The 25,800-nt window shown below is 44.1% G+C and overlaps 1 protein-coding gene and 2 pseudogenes across 3 annotated transcripts; 2 read left to right on the top strand and 1 right to left on the bottom strand.

Annotated features, from left to right (window-relative positions):
* The first annotated feature begins 4,763 nt into the window (after nucleotides 1–4,763).
* On the top strand, nucleotides 4,764–5,974 carry LOC310830453 (galactoside alpha-(1,2)-fucosyltransferase 2 pseudogene; annotated as a pseudogene). The gene has a single exon. The product of its transcript is annotated as a galactoside alpha-(1,2)-fucosyltransferase 2 pseudogene (transcript).
* A 4,874-nt stretch (nucleotides 5,975–10,848) lies between these two features.
* On the bottom strand, nucleotides 10,849–11,985 carry LOC310830452 (galactoside alpha-(1,2)-fucosyltransferase 2 pseudogene; annotated as a pseudogene). The gene has a single exon. The product of its transcript is annotated as a galactoside alpha-(1,2)-fucosyltransferase 2 pseudogene (transcript).
* A 12,025-nt stretch (nucleotides 11,986–24,010) lies between these two features.
* LOC310830451 (galactoside alpha-(1,2)-fucosyltransferase 2-like) lies at nucleotides 24,011–25,352 on the top strand (the record flags this gene model as incomplete). The annotated part of the gene is given in 3 exon segments (XM_083710231.1): nucleotides 24,011–24,541; nucleotides 24,545–24,955; nucleotides 25,347–25,352. Coding segments are annotated over 3 exon segments (948 nt in total).
* Nucleotides 25,353–25,800: the final 448 nt, after the last annotated feature.

The raw sequence follows: 25,800 nt of genomic DNA, 5'->3' as shown, positions 1-25,800 counted from the left end.
TGGAGCCTGCGGGCACTCAAGCCACCATGTCACTTCCAGGAGAGATGCGTGGCTCAGGTGTGCTGCAGGCCCCACAATGAGTGCCACCCACCATTTTGTCAGCTAATAAAAAAAATCAAAAAATCAAAAAATCAAAATAATGAAGTTTTATGGAATTATTTTCTTCTTCATTAATGCTGTGACCCCCTACTTATTAAGCTCAGGTTGTATATAAGGTAAAAGGCAAAGGACCCCTGGACGGTTATGTCCAGTCAAAGGCAACTATGGGGTTGTGGTGCTCATCTTGTTTCAGGCCAAGGGAGCCGGCATTTGTCCACAGACACCTTTCCGGGTCATGTGGACAGCATGACTAAACTGCTTCTGGCGCAACGGGACACTGTGATGGAATGCATGGAAACACTGTTTACTTACACTGGCATGCATTCAAACTGCTAGGTTGGCAGAAGCTAGGACAGAGCAACAGGAGCTCACCCTGTCATGTGGATTTGAACCGCCGACCTTCTGATCAGCAAGCCCAAGAGGCTCAGTGGTTTAGACCATAGTGCCACCCACACATTTATACATGTGTAAATGAAACCATATACCTTAAAGACACCACAGTCTCCACCAACCTTCATTCCAAGGAAACTGAACCCTGGGTAAATGCTGGAGCCAGTGGAGTCTTTCACCAATTGGAGATTGGAATGGCATGTAACAACAATATGTATATAAGTGAAGCTAACCCTATCAAAATTAAAAACAAAGATTAAACCCACACAAAAATTAACACAACTGTAGGTGACTACATGACATGTCTGGGTAGGTTTACCAATGCTACATACTGCTATATATGAAATGAATGCATTTCATTCAATTAATTGATTATGATTTTATGTAACTGTGTTACTTTTATTGTTGTTAGCCACTCTGAGCCCGGATTCGGCTGGGGAGGGTGGGGTATAAATAAACAACATTATTATTATTATTATTATTATTATTATTATTATTATTATTATTATTATTTTCTACTCCTGAAATCCTGAGCCACATAGAGAGATTGCATACCCTTCGACATTTCTCTGATGGAAACAGGGATGTGTTAAGGCTCATTCCGGGATCAAATCAGAAACCGGGATGGCTTCTGTAAATCTGGGACTGTCCCTGGAAAATAGAGCCACTTGGAGGGTCTGAGATTGCAGGGAAGCTAAGTGTATTTTGAATTCTTTATGTATTGAACCCTGAGCTTTGCTCTTTGTGGTCCATTTCAAGGGGTGACATGTCCCATTTTGCTGCCCCAGCCAGCCGTTGCCTCACCACGCAGCCCACTGGCTCCACCACTGGCAGAGAAGTAGCACCGCCACCAGCACCAATTTCCCGTGAGATTGCTCTGGAAACCAGTGCGGATGGCAGGGGTCCTTCTCCGCCAGCAGCGAAGGCAGCAGGAAAGGTGGCTGCTTCACTCTGCCTTATGGGTGGGCCGGGCCTGTCTGTATCTAAAGAAAGAGTGTCTAGTTGGGGCTTGTTGGAGATAACTGTACATCAAAAGATTCCATGACTTTTCGAGGTTTCATTCCAACTTGGGGGACATGGGGCTCTCGAGATGTTGTGGACTACAACTCCTATTGGCCCCAGCCAGCATGGGAGATGGCCGGGGATAATAGAAGTTGTAGTCCAGCATATTTGGAGGGCTACAGGCACTCCCACATCTGCAGTAGAAAGAGTGTCAGCAGCATAGGAAACTGTGTTAACCTGAGACAGCCACTAGTCAATCCAGCGCAGCATGGCCTATATTGATTGGCAGGGCTCTCCAGAGTTTCAGGCAGGGAAAATTCCCAGCCCTACCTGGAGATGCCTGGGATCAAACTAGGACCTCCTGTAGGCAAAGCAGATGCTGTACCACTGAGCTGTGGCCCTTCCCCAATCCGTTGCACCAAACATCTAGACTCAGCTTATTATTTAGAGCTGCAAGCTTATAGGAAGTGGCAAACTGCACCCCATCTGGTTGGATCGTGTGCCCCTCTTTCAACTCCCCTTCAAGCCAACTGTTTTCTTTGCCACACAGCTGGGCAACTTTCCTGGCTGCAGTATTCCTCCAGTCTGTTTGTCTGCCTATCATTCCCTCTTTCTTCAGCACTTGTTCTTGGCTCTAGCCCAGCTAGCTCTGCTTTGGTACCTCTTCACCAGGTATCCCAGGCATGGGTGTCCTGTTCTACTAGAGCTTGGGGCTCATGTGGTAAGTGGAAGCAGGCAAGCGGAATCTCTTCTCGGCAGGTATCTTTCATCAGAGGTTGTAGAATTCAGGACCACGGACAGCTCCCCTTGGGCTGGCTGAAGGTCTTCCTATCTAACTTGCAGAGAGGTGATGCCTCAGCAAAGACCTGAGGTCACATGGCAGCAGGGGTGCCAACTTGAATAAAATATTGGGGGGACCCAGGTAAGCCTGCCCTACATAATTGATCACATGACACGGTGCATGCACACCATTTGAATGGCAATGTCCATTAACTTTGGAAGGCCCCTAGGATATTTTATTGGGGCCCCCAAAGACTCATCGCCCCCTAGGAGTTGACTCCTATGCATGATAGGACACAGACTGGCAAAGCCTGTGCTGTAATTGCCCCCCACCCCACCCCTTGAAGAAGCTGATTGTGCTGAGTCTGAGGAAGGTGGGAAGGGTCACATTCTTACACTGGGAGTGCCCAGGAAGAGATGGTTAGGATTCCCTATGAGTACGGCAGCGTGTATTTCTTCCGCATCTCTATGTTCCTCAGGATAATATGACTGGGTAGCTTTGGGTGTAATGACACTGGACCCAACCATCTTAGTTTCCACTTCATCCTTTCTATCTCATTATGTTGAATCACTCGCTCACACTCCTCATTTTTCCTCTCTGCCTTTGAGAAGGACTGCTTTGCATGCAGAAGGTCTTTCAGTCCCTGGTATCTCCAGGAAGAGCTGTGCACCCCTGTCACTGTACCACTGTGTACCACTGAAAGTCACTGCCAGTCAGTGTAGACAATGGAGGAATGAGTCAGTATGTGGAAGATTCCTATCTTCCTAGAATGGGCCTTTTCTGCAGTGGCTCCCCATTTGTGGAATGCTCTCCCCAGGGAGACTCACCTGTCACCTTCATTACATATCTTTAGGCACCAGGCAAAAACGTTTCTCTATAAGCAGGCATTTGGCTGATTAAACACTCTACAGCCTATATGACGTGTTTGTGAAGGGCTACTAGACATCTTAACAAACAATCCTAAGCAATTATATAACTCCTGTGTTCAGATTATAAGATACACTGTTTGAACAGGAGGACTTCTTGTTTTTGTTCAAAGTGCAGGCAGAAAGCAAGTGCCCAAAGGGCCTCAGGCAGTTCTGAAGTCGGATGCATGTATCTGGTGTGCAAAATGGCCATTTATGATTGCTAAATTATGATCTGCAAGGGTTTCTGCACAAGTTTTATGACAGGTCTGTAGAAAAGCAGCAACTTCCTTGTAAAAATCTTGTTAACATGTCAGCATTTTAATACCTGTGGCTTTTCCTTATTCTTACTCAGGCGGGGCAAGTCCCACAGGACGGGTGCAATGCTACAGGGAGGCAGATAAAACCAGATTCACTTTTTTCTGGAGTCCTGCCCACATTTCTCAGAACACCCCTGGAGACTGGTTGCAACTTAGAGCTCCAGGTCAATTCTTCCCTGAGACCAGGTGAGAAGCATGCTGGGGTACCTCTTTGCGCTCGCTCTCTCTCTCTCTCTCTCTCTCTCTTAGTGTGGGTGTGTGCATGGCGGGGGACGGACGGACCAAAACACGTACAAGAAGCAAGACTAGGTGGTGGAGAGATGGAACAGTGGAGGGGATGGAGAAGCAAAGGTCCCTCCCCTCTCCCCACCACGAGCAACAGAACATGGGAAAGTTGGATTCTTTGCTGGGAACTGGATGGACAGATAGAATACAACCAAATATCAAGGTACTATGAGGCAAATAAGCATTTGTGGATTAGGCAGCAGTTCCTACAGAAACAGAGAGGATCTCTTCATTTATTTCCAGGAGCTGCCAATATCACAAAAGTGGAAATGACTATTATGGAGAAAGAAAAAGAAATGGGAAATGATTGCTAACAGAACAATGACAGTGTTATACCCTCGGATAATCATAAAGGGTATCTGGCTCCTTATAAGTCCTCCATTGCTTCCGTGACCAAAGAATTGGACTTTAACTTAGATGGACATCTAGGAAATTGTGACTCCTGGGAATTGAACTGTGTTGCCATATACCGGAATGTGGTCAAAAGTGGCAGAATACTTTCTTAAGAACAAGGAAATGAGAAGACAGGAGGCCTCCCTTTTTGGCATTTACAGTTAATAATGTCTTTGGTTATGCAAATACATTGAAAAAATTTAGACAGAAAGACTAATTTCAAGAAATTAGCAACAATCAATTTAGAGACAAAGTTGATGTAAAAACCCACAAATTTCCAAAAACACAGTTAGACTACATATGTGAGGAAATGGGAGAAGGAGTTGCATAGTGTAAAGGGTGGGTTTACTTTAAGTATCTTTCTAGGCATTTGTGTGGTGGCTTTCAGGCTTATTAATTCAATCTGGAACTTGATACACATTTACCTGGGAGTAATATACATTGAAGTTATGAACATGTATAGCATAAAGGGTCACAGTGCCATCTAAGTCACCGCTGATGTACAACAGTGGTTGTGTTCTGCATGTTGATCTTACCTGTCTTTTCATCTTACTTTACTCTTCCTTTAGGTGTTCCTATTGTGCAGCCATGGATCTCCCCCAAAGATGTTCCTTCAGCCAACCTGCCCTCTTATTCTTTTTGTACTTCTTTGGCCTCCTGTCCCTCTCTACAATCTTGCACCTGTATGAGAAGATGCCATATCAGCGGTGGAGGATCAACTTCAACAAATCATCTAATTTCCCAGGGATGGGAGCTCGTGCTTCCCTCACCTCCACCACCACTTCTTCTCGGTCATACTATAACACAACCACCACTTCTTCCAGGTCATCTTCTAAGATCAGGGATAGTGGTATATGGACAGTGAACTCCATTGGCCGTTTGGGAAACCAGATGGGGGAATATGCCACCCTCTATGCCTTAGCCAAGATGAATGGACATCAAGCCTACATCTGTCCCGCCATGCACCAGTACCTCTCACCAATATTCCGGATCACTTTGCCTGTGCTCCATGCTGAAGTGGCTAAAAAGATCCGCTGGAGGAACTTTGGTCTTCATGATTGGATGTCAGAGGATTATAAACACATCAAAGGCAAGTACGTCCGGCTGACGGGCTACCCATGTTCTTACACCTTTTATCACCATATCCGCCAAGAGATACTTCAGCAGTTCTCCTTCCATGACCACATCAAAGAGGAAGCCAATCAATATCTTCAGGAGCTACGGGGGCAGCGCCAGGAGGTGACATACGTTGGTGTGCATGTCCGCAGAGGGGATTATGTCTATGTGATGCCCAAGATCTGGAAAGGTGTGGTGGCTGACAGAGGCTATTTGGAGAAAGCCATGGACTATTTCAGAGAGAAGTACCCCAATCCCATCTTTGTGGTGACCAGCAATGGGATGGAGTGGTGCAAGAAAAACATCAATGCCTCCAGGGGGGATGTTTATTTTTCTGGGGATGGGCGAGAATCCTCTCCAGGGAGTGATTTTGCTCTCCTTGCTCATTGCAACCACACAATAATGACAATTGGCACTTTTGGCATCTGGGCGGGTTACCTGGCTGGTGGGGAGACCATCTACTTGGCCAACTACACCCTCCCAGACTCTCCCTTCCTTAAGGTCTTCAAGCCCTGGGCAGCCTTTTTGCCTGAATGGATTGGGATTCCAGCGGACCTTTCCCCTCTGCTGCCCAAGAATTCTTCCCAAGTCCAGAAGCCAGAAGCTTGACCAAATAGTTGCTGATTCAGGTCAAATTAGATACTGTTGGAAGGACTTGTTTGGCACTGATTCCACAAAGCATGTATGTGAGAGTGGTCACCAGCACTCCTGACAAGGCGCTCAAAGACCTAGCTTGGTCAAACACATTGATTCCACCTCTTTTAGACCTCACTTTGCAGTAAGGTGAAGAGGCTGGGTCAAAACCATATTCTAAGCCCTTCCACCATCACGTACCTAGTAGTAACAGTAGACACAGGCACCATGGACTGCACTTTGAAGAGGCTTCCTTTCATACTAAAGAACATTGGGAACTTTAGCTCTGTAAGTGGGCTTATTGAGCCCAGGAGCATCTACTCTGACTGCCAGTGGGTCTGCAACATTTCAGGTCAGAGAAAAGTCTGCTTTAGCCCTAATTGATATGTTTCAACTGGGAATGCAATGGCTTGAATGTTGGAATTTCTTCCTGCAAAATATTTGCTCTAGTATTAAGAATGATGGACAGTGATGGGGCTCTGTGGAAAAGGCAGAGTGGGAAATACAAGTGTAGCTTGCCCCCCCCCCATCTGAACTCTTTCCTCACCATGATACCCCAAGGTCCAGAACAGAGTAGCCAATATGTTGGCTTCCAGATGTTCTCAGACTGCAAGTCCCATCATCCTTGGCCATTGGCTACGCTGGTGAGAGCTGATGGGAGTTGGAATGTTGGCAACACCTGCTCTAGACATTCCTGCATCCCACCTTCAACTGCTTTCACTATATTCGACTCACTGCCACTTGGTCCCTTAAAAAGCAGCATGTCCTTAGTTGTTAAAGGCACAGAACCACTATCCCATTTATTTATTTTTAAAGGATGTATTGTCATTCCGCACCACTCACTCTCAATCCAAATGTGGGCAGGTGTGTCCCCCCGTCTCTCTCCTGGCAAAAATATCTTTTGATAAATATATTTGTATTTTCCTGGAGCTGCTGCCCAGCTGACTTGGTTATGCTGGTTGCTCCTCCCCAGTGTTGTTTTGAATGCAACTGAGCCATAGTATATATCAATGGTTCCCAAATCTTTCAGGCCACACCTGCCCCATCACCCACCCCCTGGTTCCAGAAACTCATCCACAGTGCCCCCCCCTTCCCTGTCCTTTAAAAAGGATGATTCAGAATAGTAGTTTGCACAACCCGCAAAGGAATAATAATAATAATAATAATAATAATAATAATAATAATAATAATAATAATAATATATTATTATTATTATTATTATTATTATTATTACCCTACCCACCTTGCTGGGTTTCCCCAGGAAGATAACAACACAATAAATCTATAAAAAAGCAGTTAATCGCACATTTAATCACAATCCAATGGAAACTATTTAGTTTAATTAATTCAACAAAACTGGTGGATTTCGTCCACTGAAACCAGATATTGCACGAAAAGTACTTTTATGCATTTGTATTAATGAAACAATAAGGGTGAAGGAAATTCATAGCATGATATATTTCTATATACCTACTTACAAAACATGCCCACAGAGCTGAATCACCCATGAGGCAAGGAGAGGCGGCCACCTTGTGTGGCAGGATACACAGGGGGCAGTAGATCCGGCCTACAAGAAACGCATCACCACCTGCTGCCGTCATCACAGAGACAGGAACGGCTTCAGCACTCTCCTTGGAGGCCGGATTTGTAGCCTCCTCAGCAGCCGACCCCCTTGGTGACTGTACTGCAGCCTCTCAGCAAATAGGATGTGCTGCTAGTTTCCTCCCATCCCTAGAGAGGAAACAGTTGGAGCTGTTCTCTAGGGTCTTCTGGAGTCTGCACCTCCCTGACATGATTCAGAGTAGCCCATCCCAAACCCTCCAAGTGTCCCTATTTTCCAGGAACATCCCTAATTTAGAGAAGCCGTCCCGGTTTCTGATTTGATCCCGGAATGTCCCACTTTTCCTTAGGATGTCCCTGTTTTCATTGGATAAATGTTGGAGGGTATCTGACCCGCCCAGAGCCGTCTGAAGGCAATCCTGTATAGGGAAGCGTTTTTTAATGTTTAATGTTTTATTACATTTTTACATATTTTGGAAGCTGCCCAGAGTAGCTGGGGCAACCCAGTAAGATGTGTGGGGTATAAATAGTAACATTATCATTGTGGAATGGACAACCCCGTTTTCCTCAGAGAAATGTTGGAGGGTATGCCATCCCCCCACCTTGATATTGATTTCCACTTCAACCACTGCATAAAGTTGATTCGATCCATCACTTTGTTTCTGATAATAGATATTCACTCCTCCTTTGTTCCCAACGTAGATCTTTGATCATTCTTTTTCCCCCTGGCAGGGGAGATGCCGTTTTGTGGTCTGCCTGAAGTGCGAAAATGTCTTTGGCTGGTCTGGTAATACTGATAAAGAATGTTAATAACAAAAGCCTGTTTCAGATAGCCTGAACCTGATTTTGAATTTCGGAAAGTATGTGTTTGGAATCGTGGAGGGAAGGGAGCCTGGTCTAAAAACCAAAGAAGAAAGAATCTGGCCGCCAGCAGGCTGTCCAGACAATTGGACTTTACATGCAGGTCATCATCAAATCCCATGTGTGGCTGTCTCCAGGGACCAACTTGCTGGAACAGGGTTTGCCGGCAGAGGGCGATCTATACTCCTGTATGACATATAGTCTCTATACACTAAGTTCTATCAGAACTATCTGTTGCACCATCCTACTTTGTGTAATAACATTTTAGATTTGTCAAAGTGTTTTATACTCTTTCATATTTCCAGGCACCCTGATGTGATGGGAACGCCCTCCCATCAGATGTCAAGGAAATAAACACCCATCTGACTTTTAGAAGACATCTGAAGGCAGCCTTGTTTAGGGAAGTTTTTAACGTTTGATGTTTTATTGTATTTTTAATATTCTGTTGTGAGTCGCCCAGAGTGGCTGGGGAAACCCAGCCAGATTTGCGAGGTATAAATAATAAATTATTTTTATTATTATGTCAAGATGGAGATCATTTCACTGAAAATGTAACAAAGATATGTACCCAGTACCATACAATGAGCAGAGAGGAAGAGCTTTAAATTGCCTTCAGATTTTCTTGTGGTGGTGCAACAGAGACAGAGTTGGCAAAGCAGATCACTTCATATGCCAAGGTTAGCTGCAAACCTACTGGCTTCATTACACAGGAGCCAACTCCTAGGGGCCGTGGGGGCTTTGGCCCCCACAATGAAATATTTGTGGGGGCTGGGCTCCCACAAAGTTTGGATTTGGATTTGATATCCCGCTTTATCACTACCCTAAGGAGTCTCAAAGCGGCTAACATTCTCCTTTCCCTTGCTCCCCCACAACAAACACTCTGTGAGGTGAGTGGGGCTGAGAGACTTCAGAGAAGTGTGACTAGCCAAGGTCACCCAGCAGCTGCATGTGGAGGAGCGGGGAAGCGAACCCGGTTCACCAGATTATGAGTCCACCGCTCTTAACCGCTACACCACACTGGCTCTCAAGTTGATAGGCATTGCCATTCAAATTGAGTGTGTGCACTTCATCATGTGATCAATTGTATAGGGCAGGACTTACCTGGGTCCCCACAATATTTTTTTCAAGTTGGCACCCCTGCTTCACTCAATTTAGGTTTCCATACAACACAACTTAAAAACAATTCAAATCTCTCTTTAGTCTTGTCAAGGTCCTGATCCGTATGATATTCAAAAATATGCCGAGGCATATTCTGAGCCCTGGTTGAAGATTCTGGAGTTAAAGCTGATGAAATTATTTCTATGCTCTACCCGGAACACCAAGAAGGCAACAATAATGGTGGCCTCAAGTGGGGGATCTGCTTCCGACGTGCTTTCAAGGCATAGTGCGCATGCACAGTTAGAGCACACCCCAGATTCCTCCTTTTGAATTTGGCTGCACTGTAGCTTTACCTCTTCTGCACCTGACAGTCAAGGGGAAGACAGGTAGGCTTGGCCGGAACTGCTTCATGGGCAAAATGAGGAGGCTCAGAAATACTTGTTTTGTTAAGCTTTTAACAGATTGTCTAAAACTTCCCTGACTCTCCCCTTTTAGGCTTAATGTTCATGGCTCTTGGGGGAAATGATTAGCTCTTTAGTACTGATCGCTTTCTTGCTACACTACTGAAGCTTTTTTCATATCGGCAGGAAAGTAGGTATGCATGCCAAAAAAGAAAAGAAAAGAAAAAGCCAGTCTGCAACATGTCCAGATTCCCCCTCCCCTGATTGGCTAGGGCTTTCCAAACCTCATGCTCTTGATCCATGATGACCTACTGTCATCACAGAGTGGTAGTATCGGATATCCCATTTTGACCCGTGTCCAGTTTCCTCTGCCTATTGGTCCATGGTGGCCTACAAATATCATAGGATGCTCACATGATTCCCCAGTGTCATGGCAATCCACCAGATCAAGACTCCCAAGGCATGATATTGTGTGATGTCTTCAATCAAACTCGGAGGCGGAGGGGTTAAGAATTTGGGGAAGCAATCGGATTACATAGGGGGCACTAAGAAGCAAGGCAGCAATAGGGAGTTCTGGAAGTGGGTCTCTCTGAGCGCATTGTTGACAATTGACCAGGCTATAAACCAAAGCAAAACATCTTTCTTGCTTCGTATTGAACGTTTTCCTGCGCTTACTCCTCCCAAAGCCTATAAATAGAGAGCTAATAAGGGGCGAGATAAAGTTATGCAATGGAACCAGGGAGGGAGTAAATGGTGCCTGTGTACATATTGCTGCTAAGTGCTTGGTGGTGGAAGGGCTTAGAATATGGTTTTGACCCAGCCTCTTCACCTTACTGCAAAGTGAGGTCTAAAAGAGGTGGAATCAATGTGTTTGACCAAGCTAGGTCTTTGAGCGCCCTGTCAGGAGTGCTGGTGACCACTCTCACATACATGCTTTGTGGAATCAGTGCCCAGGCAAGTCCTTCCAACAGTATCTAATTTGACCTGAATCAGCAACTATCTGCTCAAGCTTCTGGCTTCTGGACTTGGGAAGAATTCTTGGACAGCAGAGGGGAAAGGTCCGCTGGAATCCCAATCCATTCAGGCAAAAAGGCTGCCCAGGGCTTGAAGACCTTAAGGAAGGGGGAGTCTGGGAGGGTGTAGTTGGCCAAGTAGATGGTCTCCCCACCAGCCAGGTAACCCGCCCAGATGCCAAAAGTGCCAATTGTCATTATTGTGTGGTTGCAATGAGCAAGGAGAGCAAAATCACTCCCTGGAGAGGACTCACGCCCATCCCCAGAAAAATACACATCCCCCCTGGAGGCATTGATGTTTTCCTTGCACCACTCCATCCCATTGCTGGTCACCACAAAGATGGGATTGGGGTACTTCTCTCTGAAATAGTTCATGGCTTTCTCCAAATAGCCTCTGTCAGCCACCACACCTTTCCAGATCTTGGGCATCACATGGACATAATCCCCTCTGCGGACATGCACTCCAACATATGTCACCTCCTTGCGCTGCCCCCGTAGCTCCTGAAGATATTGATTGGCTTCTTCTTTGATGTGGTCATGGAAGGAGAACTGCTGAAGTATCTCTTGGCGGATATGGTGATAAAAGGTGTAAGAACATGGGTAGCCCGTCAGCCGGACGTACTTGCCTTTGATGTGTTTATAATCCTCTGACATCCAATCATGAAGACCAAAGTTCCTCCAACGGATCTTTTTAGCCACTTCAGCATGGAGCACAGGCAAAGTGATCCGGAATATTGGTGAGAGGTACTGGTGCATGGCGGGACAGATGTAGGCTTGATGTCCATTCATCTTGGCTAAGGCATAGAGGGTGGCATATTCCCCCATCTGGTTTCCCAAACGGCCAATGGAGTTCACTGTCCATATACCACTATCCCTGATCTTAGAAGATGACCTGGAAGAAGTGGTGGTTGTGTTATAGTATGACAGAGAAGAAGTGGTGGTGGAGGTGAGGGAAGCACGAGCTCCCATCCCTGGGAAACTGGGTGCATTCTTGAAGCTGATCTTCCACTGCTCATATGGTATTTGTTCAGACAAGAACAAGAATGTAGAGAGGGACAGGAAGCCAAAGAAGTACAGGAAGAATAAGAGGGCAGGATGGCTGAAGGAACATCTTTGGGGGAGATCCATAGCTGCACAATAGGAACACCTAAAGGAAGAGTAAAGTAAGATGAAAAGACAGGTAAGATCAACATGCAGAACACAACCACTGTTGTACATCAGCAGTGACTTAGATGGCACTGTGACCCTTTATGTTATACATGTTCATAACTTCAATGGAACTTACTCCCAGGTAAATGTGTATCAAGTTCCAGATTGAATTAATAAGCCTGAAAGCCACTACACAAATACCTAGAAAGATACTTAAAGTAAACCCACCCTTTGCACTTCGCAACTCCTTCTCCCATTTCCTCACATATGTAGTCTAACCGTGTTTTTGGAAATTTGTGCATTTTTACATCAACTCAGTCTCTAAACTCATTGTTGCTAATTTCTTGGAATTAGCATTGAAATTACATTTCTGCCTAAGATTTCTAATTTATTTGCATAACTAAAGACATTCTTAACTGTAAATGCCAAAAAGGGAGGCCTCCTGTCTTCTCACTTCCTTGTTCTTAAGATAGTATTCTGCCACTTTTGCCCACATTCAGGTATATTGCAACACAGTTCAATTCCCAGGTGTCACAATTTCCTAGATGTCCATCTAAGTTAAAGTCCTCTTCTTTGGTCTCTGAAGCAATGGGAGATTGATAAGGAGCTAGAAACTCTTTATGATTATCCCGGGATGTAACACTGTCATTGTTCTGTGAGCGATCATTTCTCCTGTTTCTTTTTCTTTCTCCATCATGATCATTTCTACTTCTGTGATGTTGGCAGCTCCTGGAAATAAATGAAGAGATCCTCTCTGTTTCTGTAGGAACTGTTGCCTAATCCACAAATGTTTATTTGCTTCATAGTACCTTGATATCTGTTGCCTTTGTCCATGGAGTTTTCTTGGCAGGGATACTGGAGTGGCTTGCCGGTTCCTGCTCCAGGTGGATCACGTTTGGTCAAAACTCTCCACTATGACCTGTCCATCTTGGGTGGCCCTGCATGGCATAGCTCATAGCTTCTCTGAGTTATTCAAGCCCCTTCACCACGGCAAGGCAGTGATCCATGAAGGGGATCTATGAAGACTTACAACTCCTTATAGAAATGACACCAAAGAAGGATGTTCTTCTCATTATAGGGGATTGGAATGCTAAAGTAGGGAGGCAAGAGATAAAAGGAACAACTGGCAAGTTTGGCCTTGGAGTTCAAAACGAAGCAGGGCAAAGGCTAATAGAGTTCTGCCAAGAGAACAAGCTGGTCATCACAAACACTCTTTTCCAACAACACAAGAGACGACTCTATTTTTTAAAAAAAATAATATTTATTAAGAGTTTCCAATTACAACAAAAAAACAACAACCAAACATCCAAATTTAAAATCTTGTTTTCCATAACATCTTTCCAGGACTTCCCTTCCCCTCCCCCTCTTGTATTCCAATTCTTACTTATAAATTCAGCAATTTCTTATCCCCAATTTTGAACTTATTGTCATTGACCCAATTTAAAAATGTTTTCCCATCTCCTAAAATCGACCTATTCCCTTCCACGCGTTCCCCCCTTTAACATACATTGCAAATTAAAATATAATGAAATAAAATGTAGTTTAACACCCTTTGGATTCCAAATTTCCCTCCCCCTTTTCCCGGTTGCGTTCCCAAAATTTATCAACATCTGAGGTCTTCCTGGAGCTCCCACAATTATTTAAGCCATAGTCCTTTACCGGTCATCTTTAATTTCGAATGTCCAATCTTGGAAGGAGTCTGTCTCAAAAAGGCCCATTTTTTCCATCCAGATTTTTATACATTAGGAGTAAAAAACTCCAGTTTTATTTCTTTAAACCTTTCAAATCTGGATGTCCCAAATGTTCCCTCTTCCAACTTTATCCAATTCTTGTTATTCTTGTTATTCTTGTTGATCTTGTTGATCTCTCTCCTTTTCTTTTTTTTTCTTTCCTTTCCTGTTTTCCTGCACAAATGTTCTAATTCCAAAAGCTTCAAATTCAGCTGCAGAGGCTCTGTTATTCAGGAACGAAACATAATGCCAAGTCCCTTCCATTTTTCAATAGATAAGTCTATTGTCTTCTTTAGTATGTCAGCATCTGTAGTCAAAATAGTGTTCCATTTCTGCAGTTTCCCAGGAGATAGAAAGTTCTATTCAAATTCCTTGTCAACAACTTGTAATATCCCTCGGCTCCTCTAGGTGGGTTGCAATAACTCAGTTCCCTTCCAGATCACCCCAATCAGTCCAGATAACTTGTTATTCCTTGTTTTAAACAATTTGTATCCAATTTATAACCAATGTAACCGGCAAAGTCCTTGTAACAAAGTTCTCATTTTGTTCTTCTGCTTTGACAGCTCTTTGACAGCTGTCAAAACCTCTCTTTGTCTTCTCCCGGCGCTCTCGCAAAACGCTCCCAGGGTTCCGGGGGGGGGGGGGTTTACTTTTAAATCAATTCCACTTTTCTCCTCCAGCTCAGTCTTATAGTTTTCCGTCGCGAAATTAATATCTTTGTAAAAATAGGGTTGCACTCGATCTTAGATGTCAAATCCTTTGCTTTAACTCCTCTACAATGGGGGGGGGGCTGACTTCCTTTTTGCGCCTCCCCCGCTCGCTCCGAATTTTTTAAAAATTTATCCCCCTTTTTAGTCCAGGTTCCAATTACTCACGGGTTATTCTTTTAAGTCCAGATTTTCAATAGAAGAGGTCAGCGCTCTCCGTCGAATGGCATGCGGCTTCGCTCGGCAGGGGAAGCGGAGGACTCAAAGCACCACCCCCCCGTCACCCGTTCCGTAGCCTTTAAAAAGGCTCCTTCGCGGGCCGGGGGGGGAGCGCAAAAGGTGCCAGCCGAGTCACCATGTCCATGGGTTTCAGCGCCCATGGTTTTTGAGGGTCCCCGCGTCGCCGGCGTGGTAGGACCCAGCCCCTGCCGAGCAGGCTCCCTCCGGAGCTCGGAGGGAGTCCGCCATTCGGCAATGGCGCCAACCCGGAAGTGCAAGAGACGACTCTACACATGGACATCACCAGATGGGCAGCATCAAAATCAGATTGATTATATTCTCTGCAGCCAAAGATGGAGAAGCTCTATACAGTCAGCAAAAACAGATCATCAGCTTCTTATAGCAAAATTCAAGCTTAAACTGAAGAAAGTAGGAAAAACCACTGGGCCGGTAAGATACAATCTAAGTCAAATCCCTTATGAGTACACAGTGGAAGTGAGGAGCAGGTTTAAGGATTTAGATTTGGTGGACAGAGTGCCTGAAGAACTATGGATGGAGGCTCGTAACATTATACAGGAAGCAGCAACTAAAACCATCCTAATGAAAAGGAAATGCAAGAAAGCAAAGTGGCTGTCCAATGAGGCCTTACAAATAGTGGGGGAGAGAAGGCAGGCAAAATGTGAGGGAGATAGTGAAAAATACAGGAAACTGAATGCAAATTTCCAAAAAAATAGCAAGGAGAGACAAGAAGGCCTTCTTAAACGAGCAATGCAAAGAAATAGAGGGAAAAAATAGAATGGGAAAAACCAGAGATCTGCTCAAGAAAATTGGAGATATGAAAGGAACATTTCGTACAAAGATTACCATAATAAAGGACAAAAGTGGAAAGGACCTAACAGAAGCAGAAGACATCAAGAAGAGGTGGCAAGAATACACAGAGGAATTATACCAGAAAGATATGGATGTCTCGTACACCCCAGGTAGTGTGGTTGCTGACCTTGAGCCAGACATCCTGGAGAGTGAAGTCAAATGGGCCTTAGAAAGTACTGCTAATAACAAGGCCAGTGGAAGTGATGATATTCCAGCTGAACTATTTAAAATTTTAAACGATGATGCTGTTAAGGTGCTACACTCAATATGCCAGCAAATTTGGAAAACTCAGCAGTGGCCAGAGGATTGGAGAAGATCAGTCTACATCCCAATCCCAAAGAAGGGCAGTGCCAAAGAATGCTCCAACTACCACACAATTGCACCCATTTCACACGCTAGCAAGGTTATGCTTAAAATTCTACAAGGCAGGCTTAAGCAGTATGTGGACCGAGAACTCCCAGAAGTGCAAGCTGATTTCGAAGGGGCAGAGGAACCAGAGACCAAATTGCAAACATGCGCTGGATTATGGAAAAAGCTAGAGAGTTCCAGAAAGACATCTACTTCTGCTTCATTGACTATGCAAAAGCCTTTGACTGTGTCGACCACAGCAAACTATGGCAAGTTCTTAAAGAAATGGGAGTGCCTGATCACCTCATCTGTCTCCTGAGAAATCTCTACGTGGGACAAGAAGCTACAGTTAGAACTGGATATGGAACAACTGACTGGTTCAAAATTGGGAAAGGAGTACGACAAGGCTGTATATTGTCTCCCTGCTTATTTAACTTATATGCAGAATTCATCATGCGAAAGGCTGGGCTGGATGAATCCCAAGCCGGAATTAAGATCACCGGAAGAAATATCAGCAACCTCAGATATGCAGATAACACAACCTTGATGGCAGAAAGTGAGGAGGAATTAAAGAACCCTTTAATGAGGGTGAAAGAGGAGAGCGCAAAATATGGTCTGAAGCTCAACATCAAAAAACCGAAGATCATGGCCACTGGTCCCATCACCTCCTGGCAAATAGAAGGGGAAGAAATGGAGGCAGTGAGAGATTTTACTTTCTTGGGCTCCATGATTACTGCAGATGGTGACAGCAGTCACGAAATTAAAAGACGCCTGCTCCTTGGGAGAAAGGCGATGGCAAACCTAGACAGCATCTTAAAAAGTAGAGACATCACCTTGCCAACAAAGGGCCGTATAGTTAAAGCCATGGTTTTCCCAGTAGTGATGTATGGAAGTGAGAGCTGGACCATAAAGAAGGCTGATCGCCGAAGAGTTGATGCTTTTGAATTATGGTGCTGGAGGAGACTCTTGAGAGTCCCATGGACGGCAAGAAGATCAAACACATCCATTCTTAAGGAAATTAGCCCTGAGTGCTCACTTGAAGGACAGATTGTGAAGCTGAGGCTCCAGTACTTTGGCCACCTCATGAGAAGAGAAGACTCCCTGGAAAAGACCCTGATGTTGGGAAAGATGGAGGGCACAAGGAGAAGGGGACGGCAGAGGACGAGATGGTTGGACAGTGTTCTCGAAGCCACAAACATGAGTCTGACCAAACTGCGGGAGGCAGTGGAAGACAGAAGTGCCTGGCGTGCTCTAGTCCATGGGGTCACGAAGAGTCGGACACGACTAAACGACTAAACAAAACACCTTGATATCTGGTTCTATTCTATCTGTCCATCCAGTTCCCAGCAAAGAATCCAACTTTCCCATGTTCTGTTGCTCATGGTGGGGACAGGGGAGTGACCTTTGCTTCTCCATCCCCTCCATTTTCCCATCTCTCCACCACCTAGTCTTGCTTCTTGCATGTGTCTCTCCCCCCCCCGCCATGCACACACACACACACACACACACACACACACACACACACAGAGTCAGCAAAGAGATCGCTCAGCATTGTTTCTCACCTGGTCACAGGGAAAAATTAACTTGGTGCTTGAAGTTGCAGCCAGTCTCAGAGGTGTTCTGAGAAATGTGGGCAGGACTCCAGAAAAAAGTACATCTGTTTTTATCTGCCTCTATGTAGCAGTGCACCCCTCCTGGTAGGATGGCCCTATTTTCATTGGAGAAATGTTGGAGGGTATGGAGATTTCTGACCACCGAGCTGTCTGAAGGCAATCCAGGTCTCAGGGAAGAATTAAGCTGGCGCTCTAAGTTGCAGCCAGTCTCAGAGGTGTTCTGAGAAGTGTGGGCAGGACTCCTGAAAAAGTACACCTCATCTTATCTGCCTCCCTGTAGCATTGCACCTCTCCTATGGGACTTGCCGTGCCTGAGAGTTATCTAGAGTTACCATACTTAATTCCACATTTCAAGTGTCATTACCAATGACCAGCCAATTATTTTAACTGTTTACAATTATTTTTTAAAATAAATTCAGTCCAGTCTTTTAAGAAATGGTTAAAGTTAAAATGTATAAAATCTTGTAAAACCAATAAAAATGTTTAATAATAATAATAATAATAGACTAAAGAAGAGCCATAGATACGATATGATGATGATGAATAAGAAAGAGAGGTACCAAAAGGCTGACATGCTAACCATATTTTTACAAGGAATTACTGCTTTTCTGCAGACCTGTCATGAAACCCGTGCAGAAACACTTTCAGATCATAATATGGCAGTCCTAAATGGCCATTTTCCACACCAGATACATGCATCCTACTTCAGAACTGCCCGGGGCTTCCTGGCCACTTGTTTTCTGCCTGCGCTTGAAGCAACAATAATAATAAAAGTCCGCCTGTTAAAGCAGTGTATCTTACTAACTGAATGCAGGATTTCTCTAATCACTTAGATTCGTCCCTTAAGGTGTCCATGGCCTTAATACAGCGCTTTGAGTCTTCTGTAATTCCATGCAAGCTTGCAATGTGGCGACGGCTGAAGAATTCTGAATTCTGGGAAACACCCATTTTGTTTTGAAGAATAGCTGAAGTCTTAAGCTCGTGGTTTTGGAGAACAATATTAATATTAATAATATAATAATTTATTATTTGTACCCCGCCCATCTGGCTGGGTTTCCCCAGCCACTCTGGGTTTGCTTCCCGCAAAGATTAAAAATACATTAAAATGTCACACATTAAAAACTTCCCTTCAGGTGTCTTCTAATTGTTAGGTAGTCATTTATCTCTTTGACATCTGATGGGAGGGCGTTCCACAGGGCAGGTGCCACTACTGAGAAGGCTCTCTTCCTGGTTCCCTGTAGCTTTGCTTCTTGCAATGAGGGAACCGCCAGAAGGATTAACAAAGCTTTACAATGCATGGAATATATCTTGTGAAATCTCCAGAAGCCAGAGACAGGGACCTGATGAAAGAGAGCATCCATCTCCTCTAGAGAGGGTAGATCTTGACCCATTTTTTTGGCAAGATGTAAGGCTGCTAAGCAGCGGCTACGGGATACAGGAGCAAATGCATGGTGTTACTCAGAAAGAACAACTACAGCACCAGTCCATTTGCTCTTATACTTTTAACTAAATAACTACCTAAATTCAAATGGCTTGATTACATTTCTGCCTAGACTTGCTGAAAAAAGCAAAAAATTACAATGTAAGTAGAACACAAGATAATCCTCTGAAATAATTTATTATTTATACTTTGCTCATCTGGCTGGGTTTCCCCAGCCACTCTGGGCGGCTCACAACAGAATATTAAAAATACGATAAAACATCAAACGTTAAAAACTTCCCTTAAATAGAGCTGCGTTAGTCAGATAGGTGTTTATTTCCTTGACACCTGATGGGAGGGTGTTCCCATCACATCAGGGCGCCTGTGAATATGAAATAGTATAAAACACTTTGACAAATCTAAAACGATATTACACAAAGTAGGATGGTGCAACAGATGGTTCTGATATAACTCAGTGTGTAGAGACTATATGTCATACAGGAGCATAGATCGCCCTCTGCCTGCAAAGCCTGTTCCAGCAAGCTTGTCCCAGGAGACAACCACACATGGGATTTGATGAATAAATTTTATATGTTGCTTTTTCTTGCCAAAAGCAACTCGAAGCAATTTTCAGCCAAACAAACATGTATGAGTTTTATTCTGGTCCACAGTCAAAGTGTGTGTGAAACAAGGGGTGGGAAGGTGAGTCTGGCATGTGTTTGGATCATGATCTGCTCTAGTTGCAAGGACAAAGTTGCACAGAAATGTTCTAATGTGTGTAAGCAGAAATTGCCAGTAAGGAAAACAAGTGCTAGACAAGTTGATTTTAAAACGGCAAACTGGTTTTACAAACTTGCGAAACTCTTATTGGAACTTTTGCAATTCCCCACTATATTTGAGGAAGTGATCTGGGTGCTTGTTTTGCACACCATGTTTCGCACAGATCAGCAGGATGACTGATAAAACGAAGGGATGCTGCTGACCTGTGTTTCAGAGAATTATCTTGTTTTCTGCTTACTCCGTATTTTTTTTCTTTATTTCAACAAGTCTACGCATAAATGTAATCGAGTCATTTCCATTTAATTAAAATTTATAAAATTTAATTAATTTAATTAATTAAAATTAAAATTAATTTAAATCCAATTAATTAATTTAAATTTCGCCAATGAAAATAGGGGCACCGTACCTGGAGGGGTGCACTGCTACATGGAGGCAGATATAACAAGCTTTACTACTTTCCTGAGTCCTGCCCACATTTCTCAGTATACCCCTGGAGCCTGGCTGCAACTTAGAGCTCTGGCTTAATTCTTCCCTGAGACCAGGTGTGAAGCAATGCTGCGAGACTCTCTCTCTCTCTCTCTCTCTCTGTGTGTGTGTGTGTGTGTGTGTGTCTATCTGTGTGTGTTTGAGGGCATGAGAGAGAGGGTAAAACACGTGCAAGAAGCAAGACTAGTTGTAGGGAACACCATGTTCCCTACAGGTGAGCAGGATGACTCTCCTGATATGCATATCACATAAAATGAACTGACACCGCTGACCTGTGTTTCAGAGGATTATCTTGTTTTCTACTTACATTGTAATTTTTCGCTTGTTTCAACAAGTCTAATAATTGAGTCATTTGAATTTAGTTAATTAGTTAGAAGTAGAAGAGCAAGTGGACTGGTGCTGTAGTTGTTCTTTCTGAGTAACACCATGCATTTGCTCCTGTATCCTCTTGCCGCTGCTTAACAGCCTTATCAGGGGCCTCACTTACATCTTGCCAAACAGGTGGGTCATGATCTACCCTCTATAGGGGAGATGGATGCTCCCTTTCATCAGGCCCCTGTCTCTGGCTTCTGGAGATTTCGCTAGATATATTCCATGCATTGTGAAGCTTCAGTCTCCAAAACTACAAGCTTAAGACTTGAGCTATTTTTCAAAACAAAATGGGTGTTTCCCAGAATTCAAAATTCTTCAGCCGTCGCCACACTGCAAGCTTGCATGGAATTACAGAAGACTCAAAGCGCTGCATTAAGGCCATGGACACCTTAAGGGACAATTCTAAGTGATTAGAGAAATCCTGCATTCAGTTAGTAAGATACACTGCTTTAACAGGCGGACGTTTATTATTATTGTTGCTTCAAGCGCAGGCAGAAAACAAGTGGCCAGGAAGCCCCGGGCAGTTCTGAAGTCGGATGCATGTATCTGGTGTGGAAAATGGCCATTTAGGACTGCCATATTATGATCTGAAAGTGTTTCTGCACGGGTTTCATGACAGGTCTGCAGAAAAGCAGTAATTCCTTGTAAAAATATGGTTAGCATGTCAGCCTTTTGGTACCTCTCTTTCTTATTCATCATCATCATAATCATCATCATTATTTAACATTTTTAATTGGTTTTACAAGTTTTTATACATTTTAACTTTAACCATTTCTTAAAAGACTGGAGTATATTCTTAATTTATTTAAAAGATAATTGTAAACAGTTAAAATCATAGGCAGGGATGTAATGACACTTGAAATGTGGAATTAAGTATGGTAAAGGTAAAGTGACCCCTGACCATTAGGTCCAGTCGTGACCGACTCTGGGGTTACAGTGCTCATCTCACTTTATTGGCCAAGGAAGCCGGCATACAGCTTCCGGGTCATGTGGCGAACATGACTAAGCTGCTTCTGGCGAACCAGAGCAGCGCATGGAAACGCTGTTTACCTTCCCGCCAGAGTGGTACCTATTTATCTACTTGCACTTTGACGTGCTTTCGAACTGCTAGGTTGGCAGGAGCAGGGACTGAGCAACGGGAGCTCACCCTGTCGCGGGGATTCGAACCGCCAACCTTCTGATTGGCAAGTCCTAGACGCTGTGGTTTATCCCACAGCGCCACCCATGTCCAAGTATGGTAACAACAGATATTTAATAGATGGGTAGAGGCTCTTCCTTATTTTTACTCAGGCAGGGCAAGTCCCACAGGAGGGGTACAATGCTACACGGGGACAGATAAAACCAGTTGCACTTTTTTCTTGAGTCCTGCCCACATTTCTCAGTATACCCCGAGAGCCTGGCTGCAACTTAGAGCTCCAGCTAAATTTCTCCTGAGACCAGGTGAGAAGCAGTCCTGGGGGATCTCTTTGCTGACTCCCTCTCCCTCCCTCCTACCCTCTCTCTGTGTGTGCATGGTGGTGGCGGGGGGGGGGAGGGGGCAAAACGCATGCAAGAAGCAAGACTAGGTGGCGGAGAGATGGAACATTGGAGGGGATGGAGAAGCAAAGGTCACTCTCCTCTCGCCACCACGAGCAACAGAACATGGGAGAGTTGGATTCTTTGCTGCGAACTGGATGGACAGATAGACTAGAACCAGATATCAAGGTACTATGAGGCAAATAAGCATTGTGGATTAGGCAGCAGTTCCTACAGAAGATGAGAGGATCTCTTCATTTATTTCCAGGAATTGCCAACATCACAGAAGTAGAAATGATCATGATGGAGAAAGAAAAAGAAACAGGGGTAATGATTGCTCAAAGAACAATTTTATTAAATTTTAATTTTATTAAAAAAATTTATCGGTTTTGCAAGATTTTATACAGTTTAACTTTAACCATTTCTTAAAAGACTGGAGTAAATACTTAATTTATTTAAAAAAAAATAATTGTAAACATTTAAAACCATTGACACTTGAAATGTGGAATTAAGTACATTAACTCTTGATATTTAATAGATGGGTAAAGGCTCTTCCTTATTCTTATTGAGGCAGGGCAAGTTCCACAGGAGGGGTGCTACGCTGCAGGGAGGCAGATAAAACCAGCTAAACATTTTTCTGGAGTCCTGCCCACATTTCTCAAAACACCCCTGGAGACTGGTTGCAACTTAGAGCTCCAGGTCAATTCTTCCCTGAGATCAGGTGAGAAGCATGCTGGGGTATCTCTTTGCGCGCTCTCTCTCTCTCTCTCTCTCTCTCTCTCTCTCTCTCTCTCTCTCGGTGTGGGTGTGTGCAGGGGGGGGCAAAACACATGCAAGAAGCAAGACTAGGTGGCGGAGAGATGGAACAGTGGAGGGGATGGAGAAGCAAAGGTCACTCCTTTCTCCCCACCACGAGCAACAGAACATGGGAAAATTGAATTCTTTGCTGGGAACTGGATGGACAGGTAGAATAGAACCAGATATCAAGGTGCTATGAAGCAAACAAACATTTGTGGATTAGGCAGCAGTTCCTACAGAAACAGAGAGGATCTCTTCATTTATTTCCAGGAGCTGCCAACATCACAAAAGTGGAAATGACTGTTATGGAGAAAGAGAAAGAAACAGGGGAAATGATTGCTCAAAGAAAAATGACAGTGTTATATCCTGGGATAATCATAAAGGGTATCTGGCTCCTTATAAATCTCCCATTGCTTCAGAGACCAAAGAAGAGGACTTTAACTTTGGACATCTAGGAAATTGTGACTCCTGGGAATTGAACTGTGTTGCCATATACCTGAATGTGGTCAAAAGTGGCAGAATACTATCTTAAGAACAAGGAAGTGAGAAGACAGGAGGCCTCCCTTTTTGGCATTTACAGTTAGGAATGTCTTTGGTTATGCAAATACATAAAAAAAATTAGACCGAAAGACTAATTTCAAGTAATTAGCAACAATTAATTTAGAGACAAAGTTGATGTAAAAATGCACAAATTTCCAGAAACAAGGTTAGACTACATAAGTGAAGAAAAGGATTTGCATAGTGCAAAGGTTGGCTTGAAGTATCCTTCTAGGCATTTGTGTAGTGGCTTTTAGGCTTATAAATTTAAAATTGAACTTGATATATATTATGAACATGTATGGAATAAAGGGTCACAGTGCCATCTAAGTCACCGCTGATGTACAACAGTGGTTGTGTTCTGCATGTTGATCTTACCTGTCTTTTCATCTTACTTTACTCTTCCTTTAGGTGTTCCTATTGTGCAGCCATGGATCTCCCCCAAAGATGTTCCTTCAGCCATCCTGCCCTCTTATTCTTCCTGTACTTCTTTGGCTTCCTGTCCCTCTCTACATCTTGTACTTGTCTGAAAAAATACTATATCAGCAGTGGAGGATCAGCATCAAGAATGCACCCAGTTTCCCAGGGATGGGACCTCCTTCTTGCCTAATGGCCACCACCACTTCTTCTCGGTCATACTATAACACAACCACCACTTCTTCCAGGTCATCTTCTAAGATCAGGGATAGTGGTATATGGACAGTGAACTCCATTGGCCGTTTGGGAAACCAGATGGGGGAATATGCCACCCTCTATGCCTTAGCCAAGATGAATGGACATCAAGCCTACATCTGTCCCGCCATGCACCAGTACCTGTCACCAATATTCCGGATTACTTTGCCTGTGATCAATGCTGAAGTGGCTAAAAAGATCCACTGGAAGGACTTTGGTCTTCATGATTGGATGTCAGAGGATTATAAACACATCAAAGGCAAGTACGTCCGGCTGACGGGCTACCCATGTTCTTACACCTTTTATCACCATATCCGCCAAGAGATACTTCAGCAGTTCTCCTTCCATGACCACATCAAGGAAGAAGCCAATCAATATCTTCAGGAGCTACGGGGGCAGCACCAGGAGGTGACATATGTTGGAGTACATGTCCGCAGAGGGGATTATGTCTATGTGATGCCCAAGATCTGAAAAGGTGTGGTGGCTGACAGAGGCTATTTGGAGAAAGCCATGGACTATTTCAGAGAGAAGTACCCCAATCCCATCTTTGTGGTGACCAGCAATGGGATGGAGTGGTGCAAGGAAAACATCAATGCCTCCAGGGGGGATGTTTATTTTTCTGGGGATGGGCGTGAGTCCTCTCCAGGTAGGGATTTTGCTCTCCTTGCTCATTGCAACCACACCATAATGACAATTGGCACTTTTGGCTTCTGGGCGGGTTACCTGGCTGGTGGGGAGACTGTCTACTTGGCCAACTACACTCTCCCAGACTCCCCCTTCCTTGAGGTCTTCAAGCCCTCGGCAGCATTTTTGCCTGAATGGATTGGAATCCCAGCGGACCTTTCCAATCTGCTGTCCAGAAGACAGATACTTGAGGAGACAGTTATTGAATCATGTCTAATGTTAATAATAATAATAATAATAATAATAATAATAATAATAATAATAATTTATTGTTTATACCCTGCCCATCTGGCTAAGTTTCCCCAGCACCTCTGGGCGGCTGTTGGAAGGACTTGTCTGGGCACTGATTCCACAAAGCATGTCTGTGAGAGTGCTCACCAGCACTCCTGACAGGGGGCTCAAAGACCTAGCTTGTTTGAACACACTGATTCCTGTTTTAGACCTCACTTTGCAGTAAGGTGAAGAGGTTGGGACATAATCATATTCTGAGCCTTTCCACCACCAAGCACTTAGCAGCAATATGTACACAGGCATTATTTTCCCCCTCACTAGTTTCACTGTAGAACTTTTTCTTGCCCCCCTATTCCAGATGTAGATCTTCACTCACGCCTTCTTCCAGGTAATTTTCCAGGTATTTTTTAGGAAGTGATTTGTTGGCTTGTTGATCTTCAACTAATGCACACATGTCCTTGCAAGTTGTATCATGTTTCGCACAGCCTGTTCCCTACAGGTGAGCAGGATGACTCTCCTGGTATGCGTATCACATAAAGTAAAGTGACACCGCTGACCTGTGTTTCAGAGTATTATCTTGTTTTCTACTTACATTGTAATTTTTTGCTTGTTTCAACAAGTCTAGTAATTGAGTCATTTGAATTTAGTTAGTTAGTTAGAAGTAGAAGAGCAAGTGGACTGGTGCTGTAGTTGTTCTTTCTGAGTAACACCATGCATTTGCTCCTGTATCCTCTTGCCGCTGCTTAACAGCCTTATCAGGGGCCTCACTTACATCTTGCCAAACAGGTGGGTCATGATCTACCCTCTATAGG

Source organism: Podarcis gaigeae (genome assembly GCF_964106915.1).
Source record: "Podarcis gaigeae genome assembly, chromosome: 13".
In the NCBI taxonomy this organism is placed as follows: domain Eukaryota; kingdom Metazoa; phylum Chordata; class Lepidosauria; order Squamata; family Lacertidae; genus Podarcis; species Podarcis gaigeae.
This window is presented reverse-complemented; position numbering and strand designations above follow the sequence as displayed.